Source organism: Peromyscus leucopus, chromosome 13 (assembly GCF_004664715.2).
Source record: "Peromyscus leucopus breed LL Stock chromosome 13, UCI_PerLeu_2.1, whole genome shotgun sequence".
NCBI classification, from domain to species: Eukaryota; Metazoa; Chordata; class Mammalia; order Rodentia; family Cricetidae; genus Peromyscus; species Peromyscus leucopus.
In genome coordinates, this window is record NC_051074.1 from 63,502,088 (window position 1) to 63,525,517 (window position 23,430).

At 42.0% G+C, this 23,430-nt stretch overlaps 2 protein-coding genes across 9 annotated transcripts in view; one reads left to right on the top strand and one right to left on the bottom strand.

Annotated features, from left to right (window-relative positions):
* Hibch (3-hydroxyisobutyryl-CoA hydrolase) overlaps nucleotides 1-685 on the top strand; it is a 65,877-nt gene extending 65,192 nt beyond the window's left edge. For all 3 annotated transcript variants that reach the window (XM_028886811.2, XM_028886800.2, XM_037210429.1), the window contains one exon: nucleotides 192-685. In XM_028886811.2, the coding sequence (XP_028742644.1) occupies nucleotides 192-263 (72 nt within the window). In that variant the 3' untranslated portion in view covers nucleotides 264-685. The remainder of the gene's footprint in view (nucleotides 1-191) is intronic.
* A 4,470-nt stretch (nucleotides 686-5,155) lies between these two features.
* The window catches only part of C13H2orf88 (chromosome 13 C2orf88 homolog), a 37,782-nt gene continuing 19,507 nt past the window's right edge, over nucleotides 5,156-23,430 (bottom strand). For 3 of the 6 annotated variants that reach the window (XM_037210431.1, XM_037210432.1, XM_037210430.1), the window contains exon 2: nucleotides 5,156-5,944. In XM_037210431.1, the coding sequence (XP_037066326.1) occupies nucleotides 5,475-5,777 (303 nt within the window). In that variant the 5' untranslated portion in view covers nucleotides 5,778-5,944 and the 3' untranslated portion in view covers nucleotides 5,156-5,474. Of the gene's footprint in view, nucleotides 5,945-22,754; nucleotides 22,903-23,430 lie in introns of those variants that run through there. The other 3 variants (XM_028886823.2, XM_028886837.2, XM_028886827.2) reach the window with 2 other exon arrangements.

A 23,430-nucleotide genomic window follows, 5' to 3' on the forward strand; every position in this document is an offset into this window, starting at 1 on the left:
TAATTCTGAGGATGTAAGAGGAATGTTTAAGCTGCCAGGTTAGCTCACTGGGTTTTATTAAAAGCATAAACCTTGCAGAAAAATGTGCTATAGAAATATATGCCTGGTAAGACACAGTTATCAGTTCAGTAGTTAAGTCTGATCATAGCAGAAAAGGATGTGCTGCTAATGTCTCTACCTTCTTTTGACAGTTCTCATTGACAAAGACCAGAGTCCAAAGTGGAAACCAGCCAAGTTACAGGAAGTTACTGATGAAGATCTGAATAGCTATTTTAAATCTCTGGGAAGCAGGGATTTGAAATTCTGAGGTGACCAGACCCCTCAGGTTTATTTTGGAGCAAGGACCAGCAAACAGCACAGAGGCTAGGTCTGGCATCTCGCCCATTTTCACCCAGCCTGCAAGCTGGAAATGCTTTCCTCACTTTTAAATTGTTGGAAAAGAAATTAAAAGACATAACATTTTATACAGTGGTTACCTGAAGTTTAAACACCAGTGTTTATGATGTTTCATGATACAACAGTTAGCTGAAGTTCAGACACCAGTGTTTATAGAACCGTGCTGCAGATAGCTGTACTTGTTATCTATGACTGCTGGAACTGGCCATGTGTGGTGCTTTGAAAAAAGATGGCCCACATAGGCAGTGGCATTATTAGGAGGTGTGGCCTTGTTGGAGGAAGTGTGTCACTGTGGGGTTGGACTTTGAGGTCTCCTATGCCCAAGATACACCCAGTGACACATTTGTTTCTGCCGCCTGTGGATCAAGAAGTAGAATTCTCAGCTCCTTCTCCAGCACCATGTCTGCCTTGTCCTGCCATGATGATAATGGACTAAAACTCTGAACTCTAAGCCAACCCCAGTAAAATGTTTTCCTTTATAAGAGTGGCCATGGTCATGGTGTCTCTTCATAGCAACAGAAACACTAGGACACCGTAACATATACTGTATGACCCGCAATGCCTTAAGTGTCAACTGTGATCTTCATCAGAAATGGTTTGCTCCACCCTGGTTTAAAAGAAATTCTCAAGAGCTCTGGAGAGTCTTGAGTTACTATCTTTCATTAAAATTGTAACTGGCCTGGTGGTGGTGGTGGTGGTGGTGGTGGTGGTGCACACCTTTAATCCCAGCACTCGGGAGGCAGAGGTAGGCAGATCTCTGTGAGTTCGAGGCCAGCCTGGGCTACCAAGTGAGTTCCAGGAAAGGCTCAAAGCTACACAGAGAAACCCTGTCTCGGGAAACAAACAAACAAACAAACAAACAAAAATTGTAACTTTGGCTTTCAGTGGTAGTTTATATGTGAATCAATAAATTATGTATATATTATCAAAAATAAAGATCTTGAAATTTGGAGGGGGTATGCTAATTCCTTATAAACATTTCTTTAAAAAAACATGAATGAGGCCAGGCGGTGGTGGTGCACGCCTTTATCCCAGCACTCAGGAGGCAGAGCCAGGCAGATCTTTGTGAGTTTGAGGCCAGCCTGGTCTACAGAGCCATATCCAGGACAGGCACCAAAACTACACAGAGAAACCCTGTTTCAAAACAAACAAACAAATGTGAATGAATATAAAACAACACTGTAGAAGGGTACTTTAAACAGGAAAAATCTCCTTCAGAAAGAAAAAGGTTGCATTAAGTTCCATCTCCAGAATGCTAACTCAGCCTCAGCCTTCCCTGGGTCATCAGAACATACCTCCCTGGTAGAAATGAAAGCATTATTCTTGTTATTTGCAGTATTGCTAACCTGGAAAAAAATAAGGAATTAAGAAACTCCATTTTCTAAGACAGACACACCCTTGCTTTTTATAAGTTATACCCAACTCTTATATGAAAAGTTAAAAGCAATTTAAAATAGAAATATCTTTAGTAATTGAAAGTTGACAGAATTTTAAAAATATTTTTATGTGTTTGCATATTGTGCCTGCAGAACCATAAGAGCATTGGATCCCTGGATCCTGGAGTTAAGGATGATTATGAGTAGCCCTGTGGGCGCTGGGAACTGAACCCTGGTCCTCTGGAAGAGCAGCCAGTGCTCTATAAACTGCTGAGCCATCTCTCCAGCCTCTGACAGATTTACGTCGGAATAACTTTATATTAGAGTCAGCTAATCACTTATTTTGTAACTTGTTATAATTTCTCCTTCATCCCAGGCTCCTGAAGAACTAGGAGAATGTAAGGTAAGAAGAAAACCAACAGAACTGAAAAGAGCATCAGGCTCAGGCCTGTACCTTCCCACACAGGAGGAGGCTCCAACCCAGAGGGCGGCGCTTCTTTACATTTTCTCAGCTCTTAACCTATTTATCATGAAGGACTTTTCCTCCAAACAGTTCAGAATACAAAACATGTCTGAAATAATACCAGAGTATTGACCATGTTTTACATTTATGTTCTTAAAGCTCCAAAATTAGACCTTAATAACCCAAGAGCTTGTCTGTGTAAATGCCTTCATTCACTTTGTCATATTAGCAATACAGAATAGAAGTCTTTATATAAAACATCAGTGGACCACACCAAAAAGTATTTGCTTCAATTAAATCAGTACTGAAAGCTAATTGCAATTGGATTTTTATTATAGTTACAAATTTTTTTTTCCACAAAAATATCTGGGGGGAAAATATCACTTCAGAGTTAACTCTACAGTGAAGGGAATTTACTAACAAAACTTGAGTTTTGTAAATAAAGTGACAGCTAATTCTTTAGAGCTAATTTTTATGGCTCCAAGGAAGAAACACATGGCTTGCTGGGTCATTTCACACAGATACTGCATCTGTATAGACATTATGCATACGTGACTGTTTCTTGACATCATTCATACATGTCTAACTTCTGATTTCTAAAACAATACAATGCAGAAGTGTACTCCGTCCCATCCAACCAAATGCTAGCAGTGGTTCAGTGGGATGCGCATATCTTGCCATTTCTGTGCATTTATTTTTCATGCTTATGAGACAGTTTGATACAAATTCCTTCGGGCTTAAGATCACCATGTTTGTCCCCTTCAGAATTGTGCTTTAAGTGGTAATAACCATAGGTAGTTTGCAGAGAACTGATAAGGCAACCGAGACGGGGGAATTCTAGGCTCAAAGGCCTGTCATCAAAGGTAACAACAGGGAGGAAGAGGGGCATTTTGAGAACCTTAGTAAATCAAGGACTGGCACATTGATTTCCTCCCAGATCTGCTTCTACAGTCCCCACTTCAAGGCTGCGTGCCGACAGCAGTCCCTCTGCTCTTGCACTGATGTTGCACGTGTCCCTGTCCAGTGGCTAATGAGTCATCGCCTTCTGTTTACGAGTCGTCCCCCCCCTTCTCAGCCATCTCCTCCTTAATGAGAGGCTTCAAATGAGGATCAGCTGTTAATATAATGTTACTATAAAGGCATGAAAGAAGGCTGATTCCTTATCAGAGAGGTCTCGTTAAGTCCAAACTAGATCCCGATAACTCTCCAGTGTAGTATGAAGCTTGTTCAACTCTCTTTGTCACACATGGTTTATCCACTTACTACACAAGCCTTGTAGTCCCTTGTTCATGGGCTGACATACAGTTCTCATATATTTCAAAGATAGGTCTCTTAGAAGATATTATATATGTCACAAAAGCCTGACTCAGGGTGAGGGCACATGATAAAACTGTTCATCACAGTTGCTGAAAGGGGATGGCAGCCGGAAGCAGACCTCTAGCTAGATGTGGACCTGACAGACACCCTTGCTCCTCCCTTGGGGAATCAACATGGGACAAAGAAGGAGCCTGAAGTTGAAATATATAACCCAAACCCACTTGCCATTATCCTTGTATCGACTATGTTTTCGTGTTCTGACCAACATACGTATTATTTTATCTACTTAATCATATATTTTAAGTAACAAGAAACCTTGCAACAGGTGTCCTTATATGAGGAACCAAATGAGTGAAAAACTCATGACCTAGGCTTCTGCCTGAATCATTAGTACAGGTGTTGGAAACTGTGCTGCATCATGAACTAGAGACTGTACTTATGGAAAGTACTCTGGCACTGGACCTTATGCGCAGGTTGTCATAGGAACAAGAGTAGTTGTTTGTATCTGCAAGCTGCTGGATTACAAGTGTAGTGGAGTATTGTGATTCCCAGGGCTCAGTGAAATTAGCAGAATGATCAGGTGTCTGAAAGATGGCCTGTTGCTCCTTTTAACAACCTCTTTGTTCCTAAAACTTGCAGGATTCACACTATTTGGCTTGGATTTCAACGTATTACTGTTAAAACTAGAGACAGTGTTTCTTGCTATTGACAGAGTCAAGTACCTATTTATCTCATTAATGATACTAAAAGCCGTTCTCCAGTGGTTTTGGATTTCAAGGATGCTGATAAACTGTATCACTGAAGGGCTGATGTAGATGGGTCTATTTTCTTTCTTGTTAAACTCGGTGGTAATTGTAGACACTCAGCTCCATGTTTCCACTGACTTTATCCTAAGTCTTCTATTACTATTGAGCTTTATACAGTTGAGTTCTTTAAAAAATAAAGTATGTACTCTGATAGTTTTTAAAATACCTAATTTGTAACATTTCTATAACATATGGCTAAGAGTGCCCTGTGACTGCTAAATTCCACACAGGTGCTCCCTTTGGGAGAGTGTTCTGTTCTGCTCTGTAGTGCAGGAGAATCACACACCCATGTCTGCTCCTCCACCAGCATTTCAGGGAGGCTTTACCCTCATTTAGTCATGACACGGCTTGAGTTGTCACCATGCAGACTAGGCTTCTGTCATTTTTGAGATTTACTGGATAAAAGGTACCGGAGAGCTTCTTATTTCAATGACATAAGCTAATGCCATGACTTCTATAAACTATCATTTAAAGATGGCTGTAATGTGCAAAGTTTAAATCATCCAGTAACAGCTGTGCCCCTGAGGCCCAGGGTGGTAGTTATATTTCACCTACAAATTAAACTTCCTAGTAAGAGCGACATTCAAGGCAGCCCTCTTCACTGGTGGTTCTCTGATTGTAGGTTACAAGTGTCAGGAAGTGGGCAGTCCCTGACACAAATGGTTTTGACAAACAGGCTGTGGGTCACTATGGCTAGAGTTCCGTTCCTTGTCAAGGCATTTTAAGGAAACCCCTTTTCATGTTCTGGGCTTATTTTTTGGTATAGATTAACAGAAATAGTCATTTTAAAGTCAATCCCTTAAAATAACCATTTGGAACTTGGGCACTTTTTATTCAGCATTTTCTTTGGTGATGCCGTTACTGCCTCAGGAAGAGCATGCTATGGCAGACAGCGGGTGCTGGGTGCCACAAGACCTCTGTCCATCCTGTGTCCCAAATGTGTGATCAAGCAGATATACATTGATGTTAACTAGAACTGCTTAAAATTCTATTTCATCATAAGCATCCCTACACTAATATTATCACAGACATGGTTTTACATCCAGTTGCAGTTTCAAAACTCATTTCATGTATTTAAACTAGCACCGACTACATCCGGAGCACAGCGAAACGTCATCACCCAATAGCGGTGTCAGAGCTCTCGCTCTCGATATATGGGATGTTGTAGTACTTGATGTTCTCACATGCCCACTGCTGCAAGGCATCCTGCACGATTTCCTTGGCCAGACGCTCTGCGAATTCAAGGACCATAGGACTGGGCTCTGGGAATTTCTTCTCTTCGGCTTGAGTTTTCCCTGGAGAAGGGGTCCTCTGTTGACAGCTGCCATCTGTCATAAAGGCTTCTTCACTCTCATTAAGCCTGTCAATGTCTAATGTGGTAGGGAATGGGAACGTTTGCTTTGACTTCATGCAACCCATGATGTAGAACTTTGGTGGACTGAAGGCAAGCTGAGTTAATTAAGACAACTTCAACAGCATCTTTGGAAAACAATGCAGGATTGTTCACAGGATGTTGACCAGGCTTCCTCTCCGGCCACTTTGGCAACCACAGGTCCCTTTCAGTACTCTTCACGTCTTGTGTTTACCTGTCAAGAGAAGGGAGGTTTCACTGTGAGGTTCTATATGATGTGGTGATATGGAAGCCTTTGGTTCCTTGAAGGAAAGGTGGGGTTCTCAACAAACAACCTTATCAGCCAAATCTGGAGAAAGCACTCAATGGGAATGACAGAACACTCATCAAACATTTTTTTGAGCTCTTGAAAATTTTGTAAAAGTAAACGAAGTAAAACTTTACATTAACAAGTAATCATTCTTGGACTGAATTCCAACCACATGCTTTTTTCTTTTTTATCCTTTCACAATTTCATACATGTATAATGTACTTTGGTCATATTCTTTGTTACTCTCTTATTCCTTGCTCATACCATCAAACCACCAGATCCCTCCCAAGTCACCCTTTTTTCCTGCTTTCTGTTGCTGTTCTGTCGTCTTCCCTCTCTCGCTCTGCTGTCCTCCATGAGTGGGTGGGTGGGTGTCCCATAGCATTTCATTGGGCAATTTTAAAGTCAATCCTTTAAATAACCATTTGAAATTTGCACACTTTTATTCACCATTTTATTTGGTGATGCCATCTTTGAGCAGCAAATGTACTCATGTATGAATGAGCATTCACATCGTGAGCACTGCTGTCTAGGAACCCAGTGCTTAACACAAATGGAAATGGCAAGGCTCCCCTGGTTGGAGTATGGATAGATGGTAGCAGTGTGCACAGAAAGGATCCCACCTGGTCCCAGCTTTTCTGTATGTGTGTCTGCCATTTCTTCATTCCCCACTGCCACACACCCAAAGCTGTGCAGGCTGTGACAGCCACTACTGTGTCCAAAAGGTTAAAAAACAGAAACAAAACAAAAGCATGTTTCTATATAAAAAAAAAAGTCTACCAGGACACAGCTAGTTTGTTTATGTGTTGTGTATGGTTGGTTTTTGCTAACAGTGATAAGACTGGATAGTTAAGATAGATGGTACCCACAAAGTCTAAAATGATTACTCTTTGGTCCCTGGCAGGAAGTGTTTGCTAATTTCTGAACCTTACTATTAGAAAAAATAAAGCAAAGTGTGCTCCTGCCATCAACCCCATGAGCCCACACATCCAAGACTGCTGTTCAAATCAGATTTGGTTCCCTGGCCAGATATTTACAATTTAATGGTGAGAAGAGAATGATGGTCTTCATATCTGTGTGTGCTCTGGACAACACAGACATGCAGGAGCCACCTTTTTTTTTTTCTTCTGAATGAAATACTCCCTATGAAGTTATTTTAAAGGTTTCTTATACCAGATGATCCTCACCCTACTCTTACTGGTGTTTAAACATGAAGTAGACTGTATTCTGTGGCATGCATGTCTTTGCATCTTAAGTAGATGTTGTCATTGAATGAATTGTCTTAAGATGGGACTGTAGGGTTTATATAAATGACTATGTTAGTTGCAGCCACACAAGAGCACAAATGAAGTCTACAATTCCAGTCCACAGTATCTGATTAGACTTTATAAAGAACTCTAAAAGTCATAAAATGAGGTTAATCTTTCTGAGACCACTGATCCCTAGAAAGTAAAAGCTACTATATGTCTGCTCACTTTTAATATTGTATTTAATATTGTATTTAATGTTTGTATTCAAAGTCTAGAAAAGCTAACCTTTGCTGAAGTTACTGCTATATATTTTTCTTTAAATATATGGTTTTTCTCTTAATGCTACTCTCAATCCCTACCACTAAGTAAGGATGACAAGGGGGACAAAAAGGAATTACTTTTATTTTGTATGCTCTGCTTCATTTTCCAGATTTTAGAGAGGTATTTCAAAGGGGGATATAGAATATGTTGAGTGTCTGTCTTGTTTGCTCTGCTGAGCTCACTGAAACTGGGTCTACCTTGGTTACACATCTCTAACATAGAGGATGTTGTTACTTGCCACAGAATCTATTTTGGACTGAGAGGTGATATGGTCACTGGACAAATTAACATGGCAATGATTAGAGCATGCACTTTGTCATAAATAAAGGGCAGATGTGGGTTTATCCAGTGGCCCCACCCTCTAGCTACTCTCCACCTCATGCTCTGGCCTTGCCTGGTAAGTCTGCTTTCTTAACCTCTGCCTCATGCACTCAACACCACTCCCCAGAGGAGATCTGGGCCCATAACCAGTGCTCTCACCCTTCTGAGGAGCCCCACCTGCACTCTCCCAAGCTCCAGGTTTGGGCCAGGATGCACCTGCCCAGCAACCTCTATCTGCCAGACCTTCTCCTATCACCCCGCTCTAAAGCTACCTTCCAGGTCTAGCCTGGCCAGCACAGCCTGGACTAGTCTAGCCTGGTGAGTCCACAGACCAGCTGCATTCACTTCAATCTGCAGATGGAGCCCAGTCCCACATCTAGTGCTCTCGCCCAGTCTGAGGGGCCCTTCCCACACCTTTCCAACCTCCAGGCAGGGGAAAGGACACACATCCTGTATGCATCCCAGTCTGCTGTATCCACATCAAGCATATAACCAACAAGGAAAATGTCTACATGCACAGTCCTCAACAGAAAAACAAAATATGAAAGGACAAAACTGTCTCCTCTAAAATCAGTCATTTAGAAATGTTCTCTAGTAAGAATCACCTTGCTGAACCCCAGGGCACAGATCTTAAAAGAACAAAAATAGACTTCATCAAAGAGTTTAAAGAGCTTAAAGAAGACAAAAACAGCTCAATGAACTGAAAAAAGAACAAAAAGAGAAAAATTGTGTTGAGTGATACCCAAAAGACCACAAATATAAAGCTGAAATGACAAAGGCAATCTAGGATTTGAGAAGGAAATTCAGTAAAGAGAAGCATTGAAGAGACTCAAACTGAAATGAAGACAGAATTGGAAAATGCCGATCCCAACTAGAAAACTCAGAGGAAGGCCATTCAAGTTGAGTGGTTTAAGTAGAAAGAAGATAGAATATCAGGTATTGAAGACAAATGAATTAGACCACACAGGCAAAGAATATGAAAAAAAATTAAACACAGGAAAAGAACTGCAGAACTGTGGGATACAATGATAAGACCACATCTAATTAAAGGCACAGATGAGAAAGAAGAATCCCAAGTCAATGGCATAGACCAGACCTTAAGCAAGAATATAAAAAGACTTCCTTAAACTAAGGAAAGACATACCCTTACAGATACAAGGAGCATGCAGAACACCAAAGAGACAAGACCAGAAAAGAAACTACTCCTGAGAAACCACACTTAAACCACTAAATGTGCATACAGAAGAAGGAGTATTGAACACTACAAGAGAAAAGGCACATGTCACGTACAAAGGCAAACCCATCAGAACAACAGCTGGGTTCTCAATGGAAACTTTGTAAGCCAGAGGAGCCTGAAGGAATACATTCTAAAGCTCTAAAAGGCCAGGATGGCGGCTTTAACCACTGTACCTAGGAAAACTAGTTAACAAAATGGTAGGAGAAAAAAAATTTTCATGATACAAACAGCCTAAAAACTTCATGTCAGCCAAAATGATCCTATAGAATACTGGAAGCAGTACTTCAGACTGAAAAGAGGCCAAGACTCTAAAAAGAAAACAAATGAAGCTATAAATAATGAAATACAAAGCATGGCTAAGAAACAGCAAAAACCAAACCAAAACAAAATCACTGCAGTTTACACACCTTTGAATAACTTTAAAAATTAATGGACTCAACTTTCCAATAAAAAAAGACATAGGCTAGGTGAGTGGATTAAGGAACAAAACCTATCTTTCTGTTATCTACAGGAAGCTTCATTTTAGGCACCACTTTAAATTGAAAGGATGGAAAAAAGTATTCCAAGCAAATGGGACCGAAAGAAAGCAGGAGTTGCCATCTACATATCTGACAAAATTAAACTTCAAACTAAAGATAAATACAAGAGACAAAGAAGGGTCCTTCATTCTTAATCAAGGCAACAATTCACCAAGATAATATTGCAATACTAAACATACATGTCCCAAACTTTGGTGCACCCAATTTCATAAAAAGCGTACTACTGAAATCAAAGATAGATTAATACCAGCCCAATAGTAGTACATAATTTCAATAATTCACTTTCCCCAATAGATATCTCACCTGGACAAAAACTAGAGGAAATCTCAGATATTTTACATCAAATGGACCTAATAGATATCTACAGAATATCCCACCCAAACATCAAACAATATTCAGTAGTCCATGGAAGCTTCTCTAAAATAGATCGCATCCTAGGATGCAAAACATTAAAAAAATTCAGAAAAAAATTGAGATAATTCCATGTGTCCTTTTTGACCATTATGTAATAAAACTTAAAACTGATTGCAAACAAATTTCTCATGGAGATTAAGCAACTCATTAGTGGACAATGAACTGGCCAAAAAAAAAAATCAAGATAAAATTTTAAAAGTTATGGAACTGAATGAAAATGAAAACACGAGAATACCTCTGGGATACATTAAAAACAAACCAGTTCTTCAAGGATCATTTATGGCTTATTGTGTCTACATTCAAAACAATACCAGAAGGGGCACAAATAAATGATTTAATGATGCAGCTCAATAATTTAGAAGAACAAAAGACAAACACAAATCCAGTAGACAGCAAGAAGCAAAAATCAAAGCAGAAATTAATGAAACAAAAACATCAATATAAAGAATGAGTCTAAGAGTTGGTTCTTTGAAACGATAAACAAGATTGACCTACTCTTGGCTCAACTAACCACAAGGAATAAAAAGAGGCCCCAAACTAATGGAAATAAACAAGAAAACATTTACAACAGACACTAAAAAAATTCAGAATATTATAAGGGAATATTTTTAAAATCTGCACTCCATCAAGGTGGAAAATCTAAAAGAAACATGAATTCTAGATACATCGGAATACCAAATTAAACCAAAAAGAGATCAACAACCCAAAAATAACAAATGAATAGACTGAAAGAGTAATAATAAGCCTCTGATCAAAAGAAAAAAGAAAAAAAAAGGCCCAGGCCAAATGAATTAAAAGCAGATATCTATCCAACTTCAACTTTCAAATATCTATAGCCAATACTTAAATTTTAAAAAAAGAAAAAGAAGAACAGAAGGAATACTCCCAGACTCCTTCTATGAAGCCAGTATTACTCTAATACAGGTAAAGAAACACACACACACACACACACACACACCAAAAAAACCCTGTAGACCAATTTCTCTGATGAACACATAAAAAAGTCTTCAATAGAATAATTGTGACTAGGATGCAGGCACATGTCCAAAAGATCACCCACCATGCAGCGTCAAGTTGACATCCCAGAGATGCAGGGATGATTCAATGTACATAAGTCAATAAATGTAATAAATCATGTAAGTGGGCTTAAAATCATACGATCTCAATAGATACAGGAAAAACAAACAGAGAAAAATCCAACATACTTTCATGATAAAAATCCCAGAGAGAATAGGACTGGAGGAAACATACCTCAACACAATACATATGACAAACCGCAGTCAACATTATCCTAAGCTGAGAAATACTCAATCCCATTAAAATCAAGAAGAAAACAGGGTTGTCTATTCCTCCTCAACCTAGCGCTTAAAGTGCCAGCTGGGGCAGTACAGCAAGGGATAGCAATGGGAAAAGGAGTAAATGATCCCCATTTGCAGATGATGTATTATCCACAAGAGGCCCCATGTATCCACCAGAAAATTTCTAGAAACAATCAACAATTTCAGCAAAGTGATAGGATACAATGTACAAAATAGAAGACCCAAACATGGATGCATATACCTACAGCCATCTAGTATTTGACAAAGAGGCCAACATACACCAGAGTGAAGGCAGCAGCTTCAACAAATTGTGTTTGGAAAACTGGATATTCATTCACATACAGAAGAATGAAATCAGACCAGTATCTATCGCTTGTATAAAAATCAGCTTCAAGTGAATCAAATACCTCAATTTGAAACCTGAAATGCTAAACCTGTTAGAAGAAACATAGGTATTACCATGCAAGCTCTAAGTGCAGGAAAGGGCTTTCTGAGTAGGGCTCCCTGTGCCCAGGAATTAAGGTCAACAGTTGACAAGTAGGACCACGTAAAACGACAGAGCTCAGCATAGCTAAGGAAGCAGTTGAATGGAGAGGAAGGCCATGGAGTGGGGGAGAATCTTTGCCAACCACACATCTGACAGGGCTAATGGCAGAGCAGAGAAAGGAGTCCAAGCACAGAAAGGAAAAAACAACCCATTTGGAAAAGGGGCCTGGGACTTGAACTCAAAAGAAGCAGTAACAAGAACAAGGCTTGGCAGAGGTCTTAAGGAACTGGACAGCATGTGACTTAGACTTCTGAGCTATGGCTGTAGACAGTGCTTATGCCCATTTCCCTCAGTGCCATACTGGCATTTAATTCTTCACAGTGGACTCTGGGAAATAGTATTAGCGTAATACTGACCTTATAAAGACACCCCAATATCCTGCCCTTCATGCCACGATGCCATGAGAGGATGCAGCACCTATGAACAGGGCCCTTTGGTTCCAGACTCTGCTGGTGTCTGAGCTGAACTGGACTTTCCAGCACACGACCGACCATAAGGAGTGTGTTTCTGTTGTTTGTAAGCAGTCTATGCTGTTTGGTTGAAGCAGTCTGAACACATGTACAGCATATGTCGCAAGCACTCGCTTCTGTGATTATGGCACAGAAACAGCCACAGACAATGCATAAATAAGTGAGAAAGTCACATGCCAAGAAGACTTCAATTCCAAAAAGAGGCAGCCAAGCATGGAAAAAATAGAAGTAGTCTCACTTTAGGGATAAAATTGCCATCTAAACAAAGGTGACATAATCCAGACTCCATTTAAAGTATTTATTAACAATATGCAACAGCCAGTAAAAAAAAAAAAGATTATAAGTCATGAAGAGAAATGAGAAAATGACCTACTGTCAAGAAAAAAGAGATAGCTGTTTGTCCTATTAGGGTTACTATTGCTATGATGAAATGCCATGATCAAAAGCAAGTTGGGGAGGAAAGAGTTTGTTTAGCTCACACTTGCACATTGTAGTCCATCACTGAAGTCAGAACAGGAACTCAAACAGGGCAGGAACCTGGAGGCAGGAGCTGATGCAGAGAACATGGAGGGATGCTGCTTATTGGCTTACTCCTACTGGCTTGCTCAGTCTGCTTTCTTATAGAACCCAGGACCACCAGCCCAGGGATGGAACCACACACAATGAATACGCTGGGCCCTACCGCATCAGACACTAATTAAGAAAATGCCTTATGCTCAAAACAGAGCAGCCACTAAGAAGATAATTCAGTACCATTCAATATCCAAGCTGTGAGTTACTTGCCCTAGACTCAGAAGATAGGAAAGGGGAGCAAGCATAGAAGACAAAAAAAATAAAAAATCTACAAATGACAGTGAGCCAGGCCCGGTGATACTTGTGCTCTTGGCTACTCAGGAGGCAGGGGCAAAAAGATGCTGAGCTTTCACCCTGCTTAGGAAGCTCACACCATGTTTTAAAAGGTCACATAATGTATGACCTCCATGGTAGTCCTGACTAAGGTATGAGCAGTTCAGCCTCCAGCACCACAAATTCAAAAGGACAGTTACAACACAAAGAGAAGATAGATGACCACCTTCCATATATTATATAAAAAAAAACACTCAGAGGAAATAGATGAAAATTCCTAACTACAAACAAATTAAGTTAGTCAGAAAATAAAATCGTTGGCCTTCTGAACACAGTGTGACTGACTGATGCCCGGATGAACTCACAGAGACTGGGGCAGCATGCGCAGGGCCTGCACAAGGCTGCACCAGACAGGATCTCAGCACTGAGGGAAGAGGACACAGGCCCCCATCCCTAACCCAGAAGCTATCTCCAATATCTCCAATGGATAACCATCACCAATGAAAAATTAGTGTTCTCCAAGTAAACCAACTAATAAATAAAAATAAGTAAATAAACAATTAGTAGGTAAATGAAACACACACTGAGCAAAGACAGCCAACTGATTTGGGTCAAGGCAGGAAAGTGGAGAAAGCACTCTTCAGCAATGCTCTGAGAAATGAATGTGCACGTGCAAAGAAACAAGATGACCTCAAAATGGTCTGTAGGCTTAAAACCAAACACTTGTACAGCACAACACACACACACACACACACACACACACACACACACACACACACACACACGCCAAACAAACAAAAGAACATCAAAAAACCCACCTATGTATAGCTTCAGGTTTGGTGGTGACCTTTTTAGATATAACACCAAAGACATGACCCATAAAAGAAGGTTTGGCTTCACTAGAATTAAAAGCTCTGCTCTTTAAGAGACACTTTGACAAAATGAGAAGACTAGGCACTGGCTTGGAGAAAACACTGTAGAAGCTTTGATAAGAACTATAATCCAGGGGCTGGAGAGATGGTTCAGTGGTTCTTCTAGAGGTCCTGATTTCAATTCCCAGCGCCCACATGGTGGCTCACAACCATCTGATGCCCTTTTCTGGAATGCAGGCATACATGCAGAGCATTCATACATAAAATGCAAATAAATAAAAAATTATAATACAAATATACAAAGAACTCTAAAAACTTAATAATAAAACTGAAGAATCTGATGAAAATGTGCAGAATATTTTCCTCACTGAGGAAGACTCAGAAGGTGGCTAAGCATTTAAGAAAATCATCATCATATGGCATGAGGGAACTACAAACTAGAACAGCACTGAGGTACAGCATAACCCAACAGAATAGTGAACAGTTCAAGCCACCAATGGAGTGGAATGTGGAACAGCATCTTGTGCATCGCAGGTGATAAAGCAAAGTGTTGCAGTCACTTTGGAAGACAGTTTAGACCTTCCTGCATACTGAACATGCTCTTTCTACACAAGCCAACAATTTCACTGCTTGGCATTCACCCAAATGAAAATGTAGACCCACATAAAATTCTACACTCCAGTGTCTTTTTCATAATGGCTAAAACTTAGATACAGCCAGGACAGCTTTCAGTTAATGAGTGGATACACTGTGGTACATCTAGATGATGGGATAGTAGTCAGCATTAAAAAGAAATGAGTTGTCAAGCCAGCCTGAAAGGACTGTGTACTATATGACTCCAACTCTATGACATTTTTGAAAAGGCAAAGCTAAGGAGACAGGAAAAAGACAGGGTTACAGGAGTTATGGAAGTGGGCAGGATGGACAGACAGGTGGACACAGATATTGGAGAGAGTGAAAATACTTTATATGTTGCTATAATGATGGATATACATGATTATACATGTGTTACAAAACAAGAATTACATAAAACCAAGAGTGAACCCTAATATAAAGTGTTCATGGGGTGCTGACAGTCTGGGAAGCTGAGTAAACGAACGCATTCAGGATGTCTGAGGACTCTGCACCTCCTGCTCAATTATTCTGTGAACCAAAAAAACTCACCCTAAAATTTCTTTTAGAAATACTAACTATATTCTGTCTATAAGAGGTGCAGTTTAAACATACATATGTATGTGACTGATAGCTTGAAAAATACACGAAGAACCATAACTTGGCAGAACTAAAAGGAGAAATAAGCCACAACATAGTTGAGAGATTTGTATTGCTATTCAGAGACAAAATGAAGAGTCTACATTTTAAACATAATCTAGCCTGAGTCAACTGAGGGAGACCAGCTCCCTCTTTTTCCCCCCAGGGTACTCTTGAGCAGGGAGAAATAAGGAATATGTAGATAGAAGTATAGAGAAGAGAGACCGAAACACAGGATAGCCTCATGAGGGCCTGGGTCCAAACCCACTGGCCCCTTCTGTCTCTACTAAAGGGCTTTTAAAGGAATACCAAGGGGTGGAGCAAAAGACCTCCCCCCAGCACAGTCAAGTGTAGACCATCCCAGACACCTGGTGACCTTGGACATGGTCAAGCCATCCCCAAATGCAGCCCTGCTGGGTAAAGCAAGCTCAGATCTCACTAGGAAGCTTTTGTGGGCTCCCACAGTCCACCATCACTGACAGAACAGAGACTCAGCAATGAGGGCATTCCCCAGAGTGGAGTGAGTATGGGAGAATCTAACAGATTTCAAGGCTTGAAATTCTACAGAATCGCCGGGCGGTGGTGGCACATGCCTTTAATCCCAGCACTTGGGAGGCAGAGGCAGGCAGATCTCTGTGAGTTCAAGGCCAGCCTGGTCTACAGAGTGAGATGCAGGAAAGGCGCAAAGCTACACAGAGAAACCCTGTTTCAGAAAAACCAAAAAAGAAAAGAAAAGAAAGAAAGAAATTCCACAGAATCTATTTCCCAGTTGCCCTGGTATTAAAATTTTAAAAATAATAAAATATCTAGAAAAGTCCCAAATATTTGGGAACTAACCATATGTCATCCCTGGGGTGAAGAGGAGATTGTAAAGGAAATATATATATATATATATATATATACATATATACATATATATATGTATATATGTATATATGTATATATATATTTCCACCTCAATAAAAGTTATAATATAATAAAATCCTGAAATGAATCTTTAAATGTAAAAGAAATGATTTAGATTTGAATCCTTGTAGCAACAACAAAGTTTAAATGAGTCACCCGATTTTCACCTTAAGCGGAAAAAAGAAAAATTAATCCCAAGTAAGAAAGACATAAATGATATAAAGGGGGAGGGCAGAAAGCAATAAACCAAGGCAACCAGTGCTGCTTGTTTTAAATGATCTAAGAAAAGCACTCAGCACAGTGACAGGTGCCTATCATTCCACAGCTCAGGAAACAAAGCAGTGGCCAGAGTTTGAAGGTGTCACGGACTACACACAAGAAAAGTTATCTAAAAAAATAATTAAAAAACACAACTCAGCTGGGTGTGGTCACACATGCCTTTAATCACAGCACTTGGGAGGCAGAAGTAGTCCAATCTCTGTGAGTTCAAGGCCAGCCTGGTCTACAAAGCAAGTTCCAGAATAGCCCTGGCTGTTACACTGAGAAACCCTGCCTCTAAAAACAAAAACAAACAAAGAAACCTCAAATCTGTCAGGTAGACGAACAGGCAGAGAACAGCCGAAAGCCTACCTTAAACTCTAGATTGGGTTTATGGTCGGTTCATTTTACATCACATTCTAAACCTCTCATAGGTTTCTGTGAAGCTATCTGACTCATGTTCTGGCTTTTAAATGGGCTCTGCCTTGAATTAAGGCAAATCTACACACACACACACACACACACACACACACACACACACACACACACACACACAGATGTAGTGGGTAGCTGTTCCAGGTTTGACCTGGAAGTACTACCCCCAGGGAGGCTTCCGGTAACTGTCATGCCTACCTATGAGCTACTCCAGAGGTGGGGCCGAGACAGGAGCTCTTAGGCTCCGAGATCTGGATGTGCTGGCTCTCTTGGTTCCTGGAGATCCTGGATGCTGGATGTAGACCAAGGGGAGTTCTCCAGAGAACCCAGCTGGACTGCACCTGCCTCTCCTGGATCCTGTAACCAACCCCTTTACTTATTGTAAGTTACCCCAAATAAACCTCCTTTTAACTACGTGGAGTTGCCTTAATAAATCACCCATTACACACACACACACACACACACACACACACACACACACACACCTTATACATGTATATTTATGCAGTATCAGCTTCAATGTAAATACACTTAATAAAATGCTAATTCATTAAAGAACGTACTTGAAGGAACCATGGATCCATGCAAGCACAAGGCCCCAAGTTCAGTTCCCAGTACCACACACTTAACACTAAAGGGAGAGGTTAAGGTGCATCTAGACTCCTGGCACTGGGGTGAGACCCGGGGCTGGCCGGCCAGCCGGTCCAGTTGAACCTGTGAGCTCCAGGCTCAGTGAGATACTGTTTCAAACAATAAGATGGGAAGTGACTGGAGAAGAGACCCAGTGTCTATCTCTGGCACATGTACACACACACACACACACACACACACACACACACACACACACACACACCAAACACACACACACACACACACACACTTCTCCCCACCCCCCACAGGCATACAAAATACCTAACTTATTTTTAAACTATGTCACTGAGTTTGTAACAGCTTATTTGTCATTATTTGCCCTCTAATAATGTATTTAAAAATTCTAAGCTGGGCGTGGTGGCGCACGCCTTTAATCCCAGCACTCGAGAGGCAGAGCCAGGCGGATCTCTGTGAGTTCGAGGCCAGCCTGGGCTACCAAGTGAGCTCCAGGAAAGGCGCAAAGCTACACAGAGAAACCCTGTCTCGAAAAAACAAAACAAACAAAAAAAATTCTGTTGTCTTTTTTTGTAAAGGATCCATAAAAACTGAGTATTAATTGGGGTCTTCATTCTGGGAACACTGAGAATCACTCACTTGGACTATAAATTTACAAGAGGATCAAATGTTTGTTAAACAAACAGACTCCACTCAATGTTCCTCTTTACCAAAAAGCAAAAGCTAGAAAGTGCATAAATACAATCTTGGTCTCTCTGAAAGTCAACAGAAGATCACACAGTATCCTCATCTGGCTCAAGGGACACATACAGCCTGTGGCTGTCCACCAACAGCTTTCTCCTGAGACGACGCCTATGCGCTCACGCTTGAGGCCAGTTTCTCAGTGCAAGGCAGAGAAAATGGCATTGCTTGAGACTTTTGCAAGCCTGATCCTTGGAAACCAGGTAGTTTGGTTTTATTGTGGAAACAAACAAGGCTCTACCATAAACATAATGAAAATCAAGTGACGGCTTCTGCATGAAGTATCTAGAGATGCCTTGGAACAGCTGTTCTGTGTGACTCTCCTACCTTTTTCTCTGGAGTGTCTCCTAAACCTGGGAACGTCAAATTATTCGTTAAGTCATGTATATCTTAAGATTATAATTATGAAAAGACTTACAATACAAGATTGTCAGCAGTAATTCTGGAGTTGGAAGTCAGAACTGTGATGTGTGTCTTTCATCAGCAGCGAAAATCTCTCTCGTGTCACGTCATCCGAGCAGCATTGTCTCCCTTAGCCCTTGCAGGCTTTACCTGGCCACTCACTGACGGGGACAGATATGGAACTTAGGCCTGTTTTAGTTCCTCCAGCACTATAAATATGTCCCCGGGGCCAAGTGAGACATAGCTTCTCAACAATTAGTTAAGAAAAATGATCTAGACCCTCAGACCCAACGCTAAGGCTCATTGTATCACAGGTGTTGCATATACATGTGATTAAGTTCATTTTAAATCACAATGCCTCTTGGGAGTTGATTCTCAAGCACCAGTCACTGACATCAGACAGCAGAAGAGCTTTTTCCTCCCTCTAAATTCCATTTAGGCATTATGTTACACAGTGAAACCAATTCAGATACTTTAGAACAAGTAGGAGGTGCAAATAAGAGGGAATTAAGTGCTGAGCACTAAATTAACTTCCAAGCAGCAGTATATCTAATTCTGAACACTGAAAAGCAGCATTTCTCTTCCGCAGAGACACAAGAGAACTCGAAGTTCAGATGCACTTAGACTGTAGGTCAGAGACCAAGAACTCAGAAAATTTTGCTATTTAGTTTAAGAATTCTTTCATGATGCATACTCTGTACTTCTTTCCTAAGGAGTTATCACATCTGCTGCCTGTGACTGAAGGGACAGTGTTCCGGGGGAGGAAGGGTTCACTGAAACGAATTTAAAAGCTCCAGATCTCTCACTCATGTGAGGGCATCTCCTCTTCTTTAGTGCTGAACTGTTTTCAGCATCCGTGTCCACCTCCATCTTCTAGTCCTTCCTTGACTTGAACCACCCCATCTTCTCCTTATCTGCGCCCAGCACCCTCTCCACACTTCCTTCCTTACACCAAAGGCTATCTTCAAGGATGGGGAAGTCCCTTCTCCTTTCTACAGACTTCCCAGAATTCCCCTGACCCTTCTCTAAAATCCTCATGCACTGGTGTCTAGATTATTAAGTTTGTAAGTGTTGTCTCCCCGGTGAGAACATTCCTCATGGGGAGCAGTCATTTTTCTTTTCCTTGGCACAGAACATTTCCCTGGGTCAAAGCACACAACGAATGTTTATTAAAGTGTGGTTGCTCACGAGAAACCCGCATGTCTTCAGTGTGTTAGATGCTGGGCAAAGGCAGTGGCTTTGACACTGTTGTCTTTGTTCAGACTATTCATATACAAAGGCTGCTGCAGAGTTGGAGCGTTGGACCCAGGTTAATGTTTACAATGTTCTGATGAAGATACCCCCATGGAGGATGTACACCTCTACTTCACAGGACTCTGGCATCCCTGTGTCTTTGCCATCTAGCTTCATGGACCTGTTTACCTCCAGCCCCTTGTGAAAAATGTGTGATTTCTCTGTCCTTCATTTTAAGAAATAATTCTTAAAATATAGTGTTTCCATACCACATGCTATCTAGAGTTATGTACTATTGTCGAAGCTTTGACCTTATCAGCATTATGATTTCCCCCAATTTGGTGCATATTGTTCATTGTTCATTTGCTAGGGAACATAGGCACGAGTTAACAGAATCCTAGAATCCAAAGGCAGATGGTGTGTTAATTAATTAGAGAAGGAAAGCGACTGTCTTCCTGCCTTATGAGCATCAAGCTGGAAAGGATAGAAAGATGAAAGGGAACTGAGGGACAAGCTGCAGAGGGAAACACCCATGCCTTCCCATTCAGAACACTCAGACTCTAGCACCCAAGAGAACCTGGAGTTGTGAGCATAGGAATGTCCTAGGAATCTCCCAAAAACCTATGGGAAGGTCTCAAGAAGCTACAGTCACTTACACAACTCTGTCCCAATGTTTATTTATAATACTAAAATACAGAAAATGAATTAGGATTCCCAAGCTCTATTGACCAGTTTGATGTAAATCTCTAGTAAAATTAAGGATGTGAGCAGGCAACACTTGGGCAGGGGCAGTGGTCTGTCTTTCTCGGAGTTGAAGGCTGACTGGTTTCTTCAGGAGTAAAATCCAGAGTCTGTTTTAAGCAAGGCACTTGAGTCGACTTCCCTTTCATGAAATCCTACAGAAAAGACCAACAAACTAGAACATTTGTTTAGAATACATTTAGAATTTAGAACAAATTCATCTGGTTCACTAATATCTACTGGGATCAACTAGATTTCCAGCCACTATCATGCTTGGCTTTTTCAGTGCTTTGAAGTTCAGCAATCACCCTGAACGTGGATGGCAGTAACCTCATTTTACTGACCTGTCAAGGACTACGTACCATGCCACAGGCTTCTAACTGTGCAGCCTTCAGCCCAAAAGGGCCTGTACTGGGCATTCTCAGTGACATGAATGTCAAATAAATTCTTCAGATGTGAAGAATTAACACAATGGATGTTAGAATCAAAGTTGAAATATATCTATTAAAGTGGAAACTAGAGGTTTAAAGTAATATAAGCCAAAAGAGAAAGAGTTCTCTCAAGAAGCACTAAGCTGCCCCATTTAAAGATGAATGAAGTCTGCCTGGCAACAAATAAAGGACTCTGATGGTTCCAGTGAAGCGGGAGTGTTTCCTTTATGGTAGAAAGTCATATTCTGGCTGTTCAAAATAGACTGATGTGTTTAACTCAATTTTGGTTACTCATTAAAGAAAAGTATGCCGTGTCTTCTGAGCACCTGTATGTCCTCTGTGGATTAACCATTTCATCCTCACAGCAGCCAGCGTAACAGATGAAAACTAGCTCCGACACTTCAAACCTTTCATTTCTTTCTTCTCTCTTTTTCTTTTTCTTTTTCTTTCTCTCTCTTCTTTCTTTCTTCCTTTCTTTCCTTCCTTCCTTTCTTCTTTCTTTTCTTTTTTGGGGGTGAGCGAGATGGACTACAGATGAAAATTTTAGATTTCCTTTGTAACAAAAAGAATTCTTGCCTGTAATCTCACAAGTTGGGAGGTTGTTGGCTAAGGCAGGACTAATGAGACACAGTGTAAACACAGCCTTGCTGACAGAAACAGGATGTTACCTCCAAACACAGGAAGCTTCCTGGCACTGAAATGGCCAATCAAAACCTGGCTTCTGTCAGAAGTGGGGTGTGGACAGCATATTGAAACTGACTAGTACCCTTCTGTTAGCTGATTACGCTCCTGAAGTTAATAAGAAAGAAAGAAAAGGTAAAATCTGAAGTTACTACCCCCCCCCCAACCATTCTGCCTAAGTAGCATTATTCCTCATCTATGCATACATGATCGCTGGATCAGGAACTATAAACAGCCCCATTCGAAGGAAAAACAGATTACCCACCTGCTGATGTTGACTTGTGATTTGCCATCCTAGAGGTAGACTCTTGAACCCCCTGAAATTTCACCTAAGAATCTCCATCTGATATATACACAGGCAGCAGTTTATGTGGCTGTTCACTGGTTTACAATGTTTTATGACCTCCAGTAAAGGATGGGAGGGGTCGGACCGGAGACCGAGAAACTACCAGCTTCTCAGAGCCTTCTCGAGCGGCCGAGGACCCCACCCGTTATTCTTTCACTTCTTTCTGATTTGCATCATTTCCCCTCAAGATGCAGCCTCCCACGGCTTCCAAGAGTACAGCCACCAATACTCGCTGGGCTCATCATGTGCCACTCAGCACAAACCTGACAGGTCGGCGTGCGTGCGTGTGGAGTGCCCTTTACCTGAAAGCCTTCATTCACTCTTCAGGTGGGAAGGGGACCTGCCTCTCACCATCAAACACTTTTTAATTTGAGGGCTCAGAACAAGATCGGGAGGGCGGAGCTAACGGTTCCAGAGAGGGACCTAGGATGTGAGGCTGTGTCCAGGACAGCTGGCTGTGAAGTGTTAGATAGAATTAACTCCTGCAACTCCAGCTCTCCTGGGTTGGAAAGTCAAAAGGTCACCGCAGCAGCGGAGCAGGGCAGCCCCCTCCCAGATGTTCACTCACCCTACACAGAGGCGGCAGGGCAGCTGCGCAGCCATCGCGGGTCTGCACTGCCTCGGCGTGGGTGCTCGGCGGCGGGCTTCATGCTCCTGTCTGCAGCCCGGGGCTCCCGGGGCAGGCGCTGCTCGGGGAGGGCGCAGCTCGGGGAGGGCGCAGCTCGGGGAGGGCGCAGCTCGGGGAGGGCGCAGCTCGGGGAGGGCGCAGCTCGGGGAGGGCGCAGCTCGGGGAGGGCGCTGGCCTCAGGGCGGGAGCCGCAGCCTCAAAGGGCGCAGCGTGGCCGGGCTGCAGGGACAGCGTCTCCGCCGTCTCGCAAACGCCAGCTGGGTCCAGTTAGGGGCCGCTCCGGGAGGGCCAGCATCCTCCGGCCATGCTCCCGGCTCCTCCTCCTCCTCCTGTAGCCCGTCCGCCCGCCTTCACTGCTCCAGGGTTCGCGGCCCGCGCCCGGCCGATGGTACCCTGCAGGTGGAGCCAGGGGAAGCTCGGCTATGGAGCACTCCCTCAGCGTTGGCACCGCCAGGGGCTGCTCCACCCAGCGCTGAGTCCCAGGCACCGCCAGAGAGATCCAAAGGGCTGGGCCACCGCTCGCGCCGGTCCCCGGCACGCCATCCACGCGGCACCTCCTCCCCAGCGAGATCTAGACCACCAAGTGCGAAAGCTAAGTGAGCTAGCCGCTTCTTTC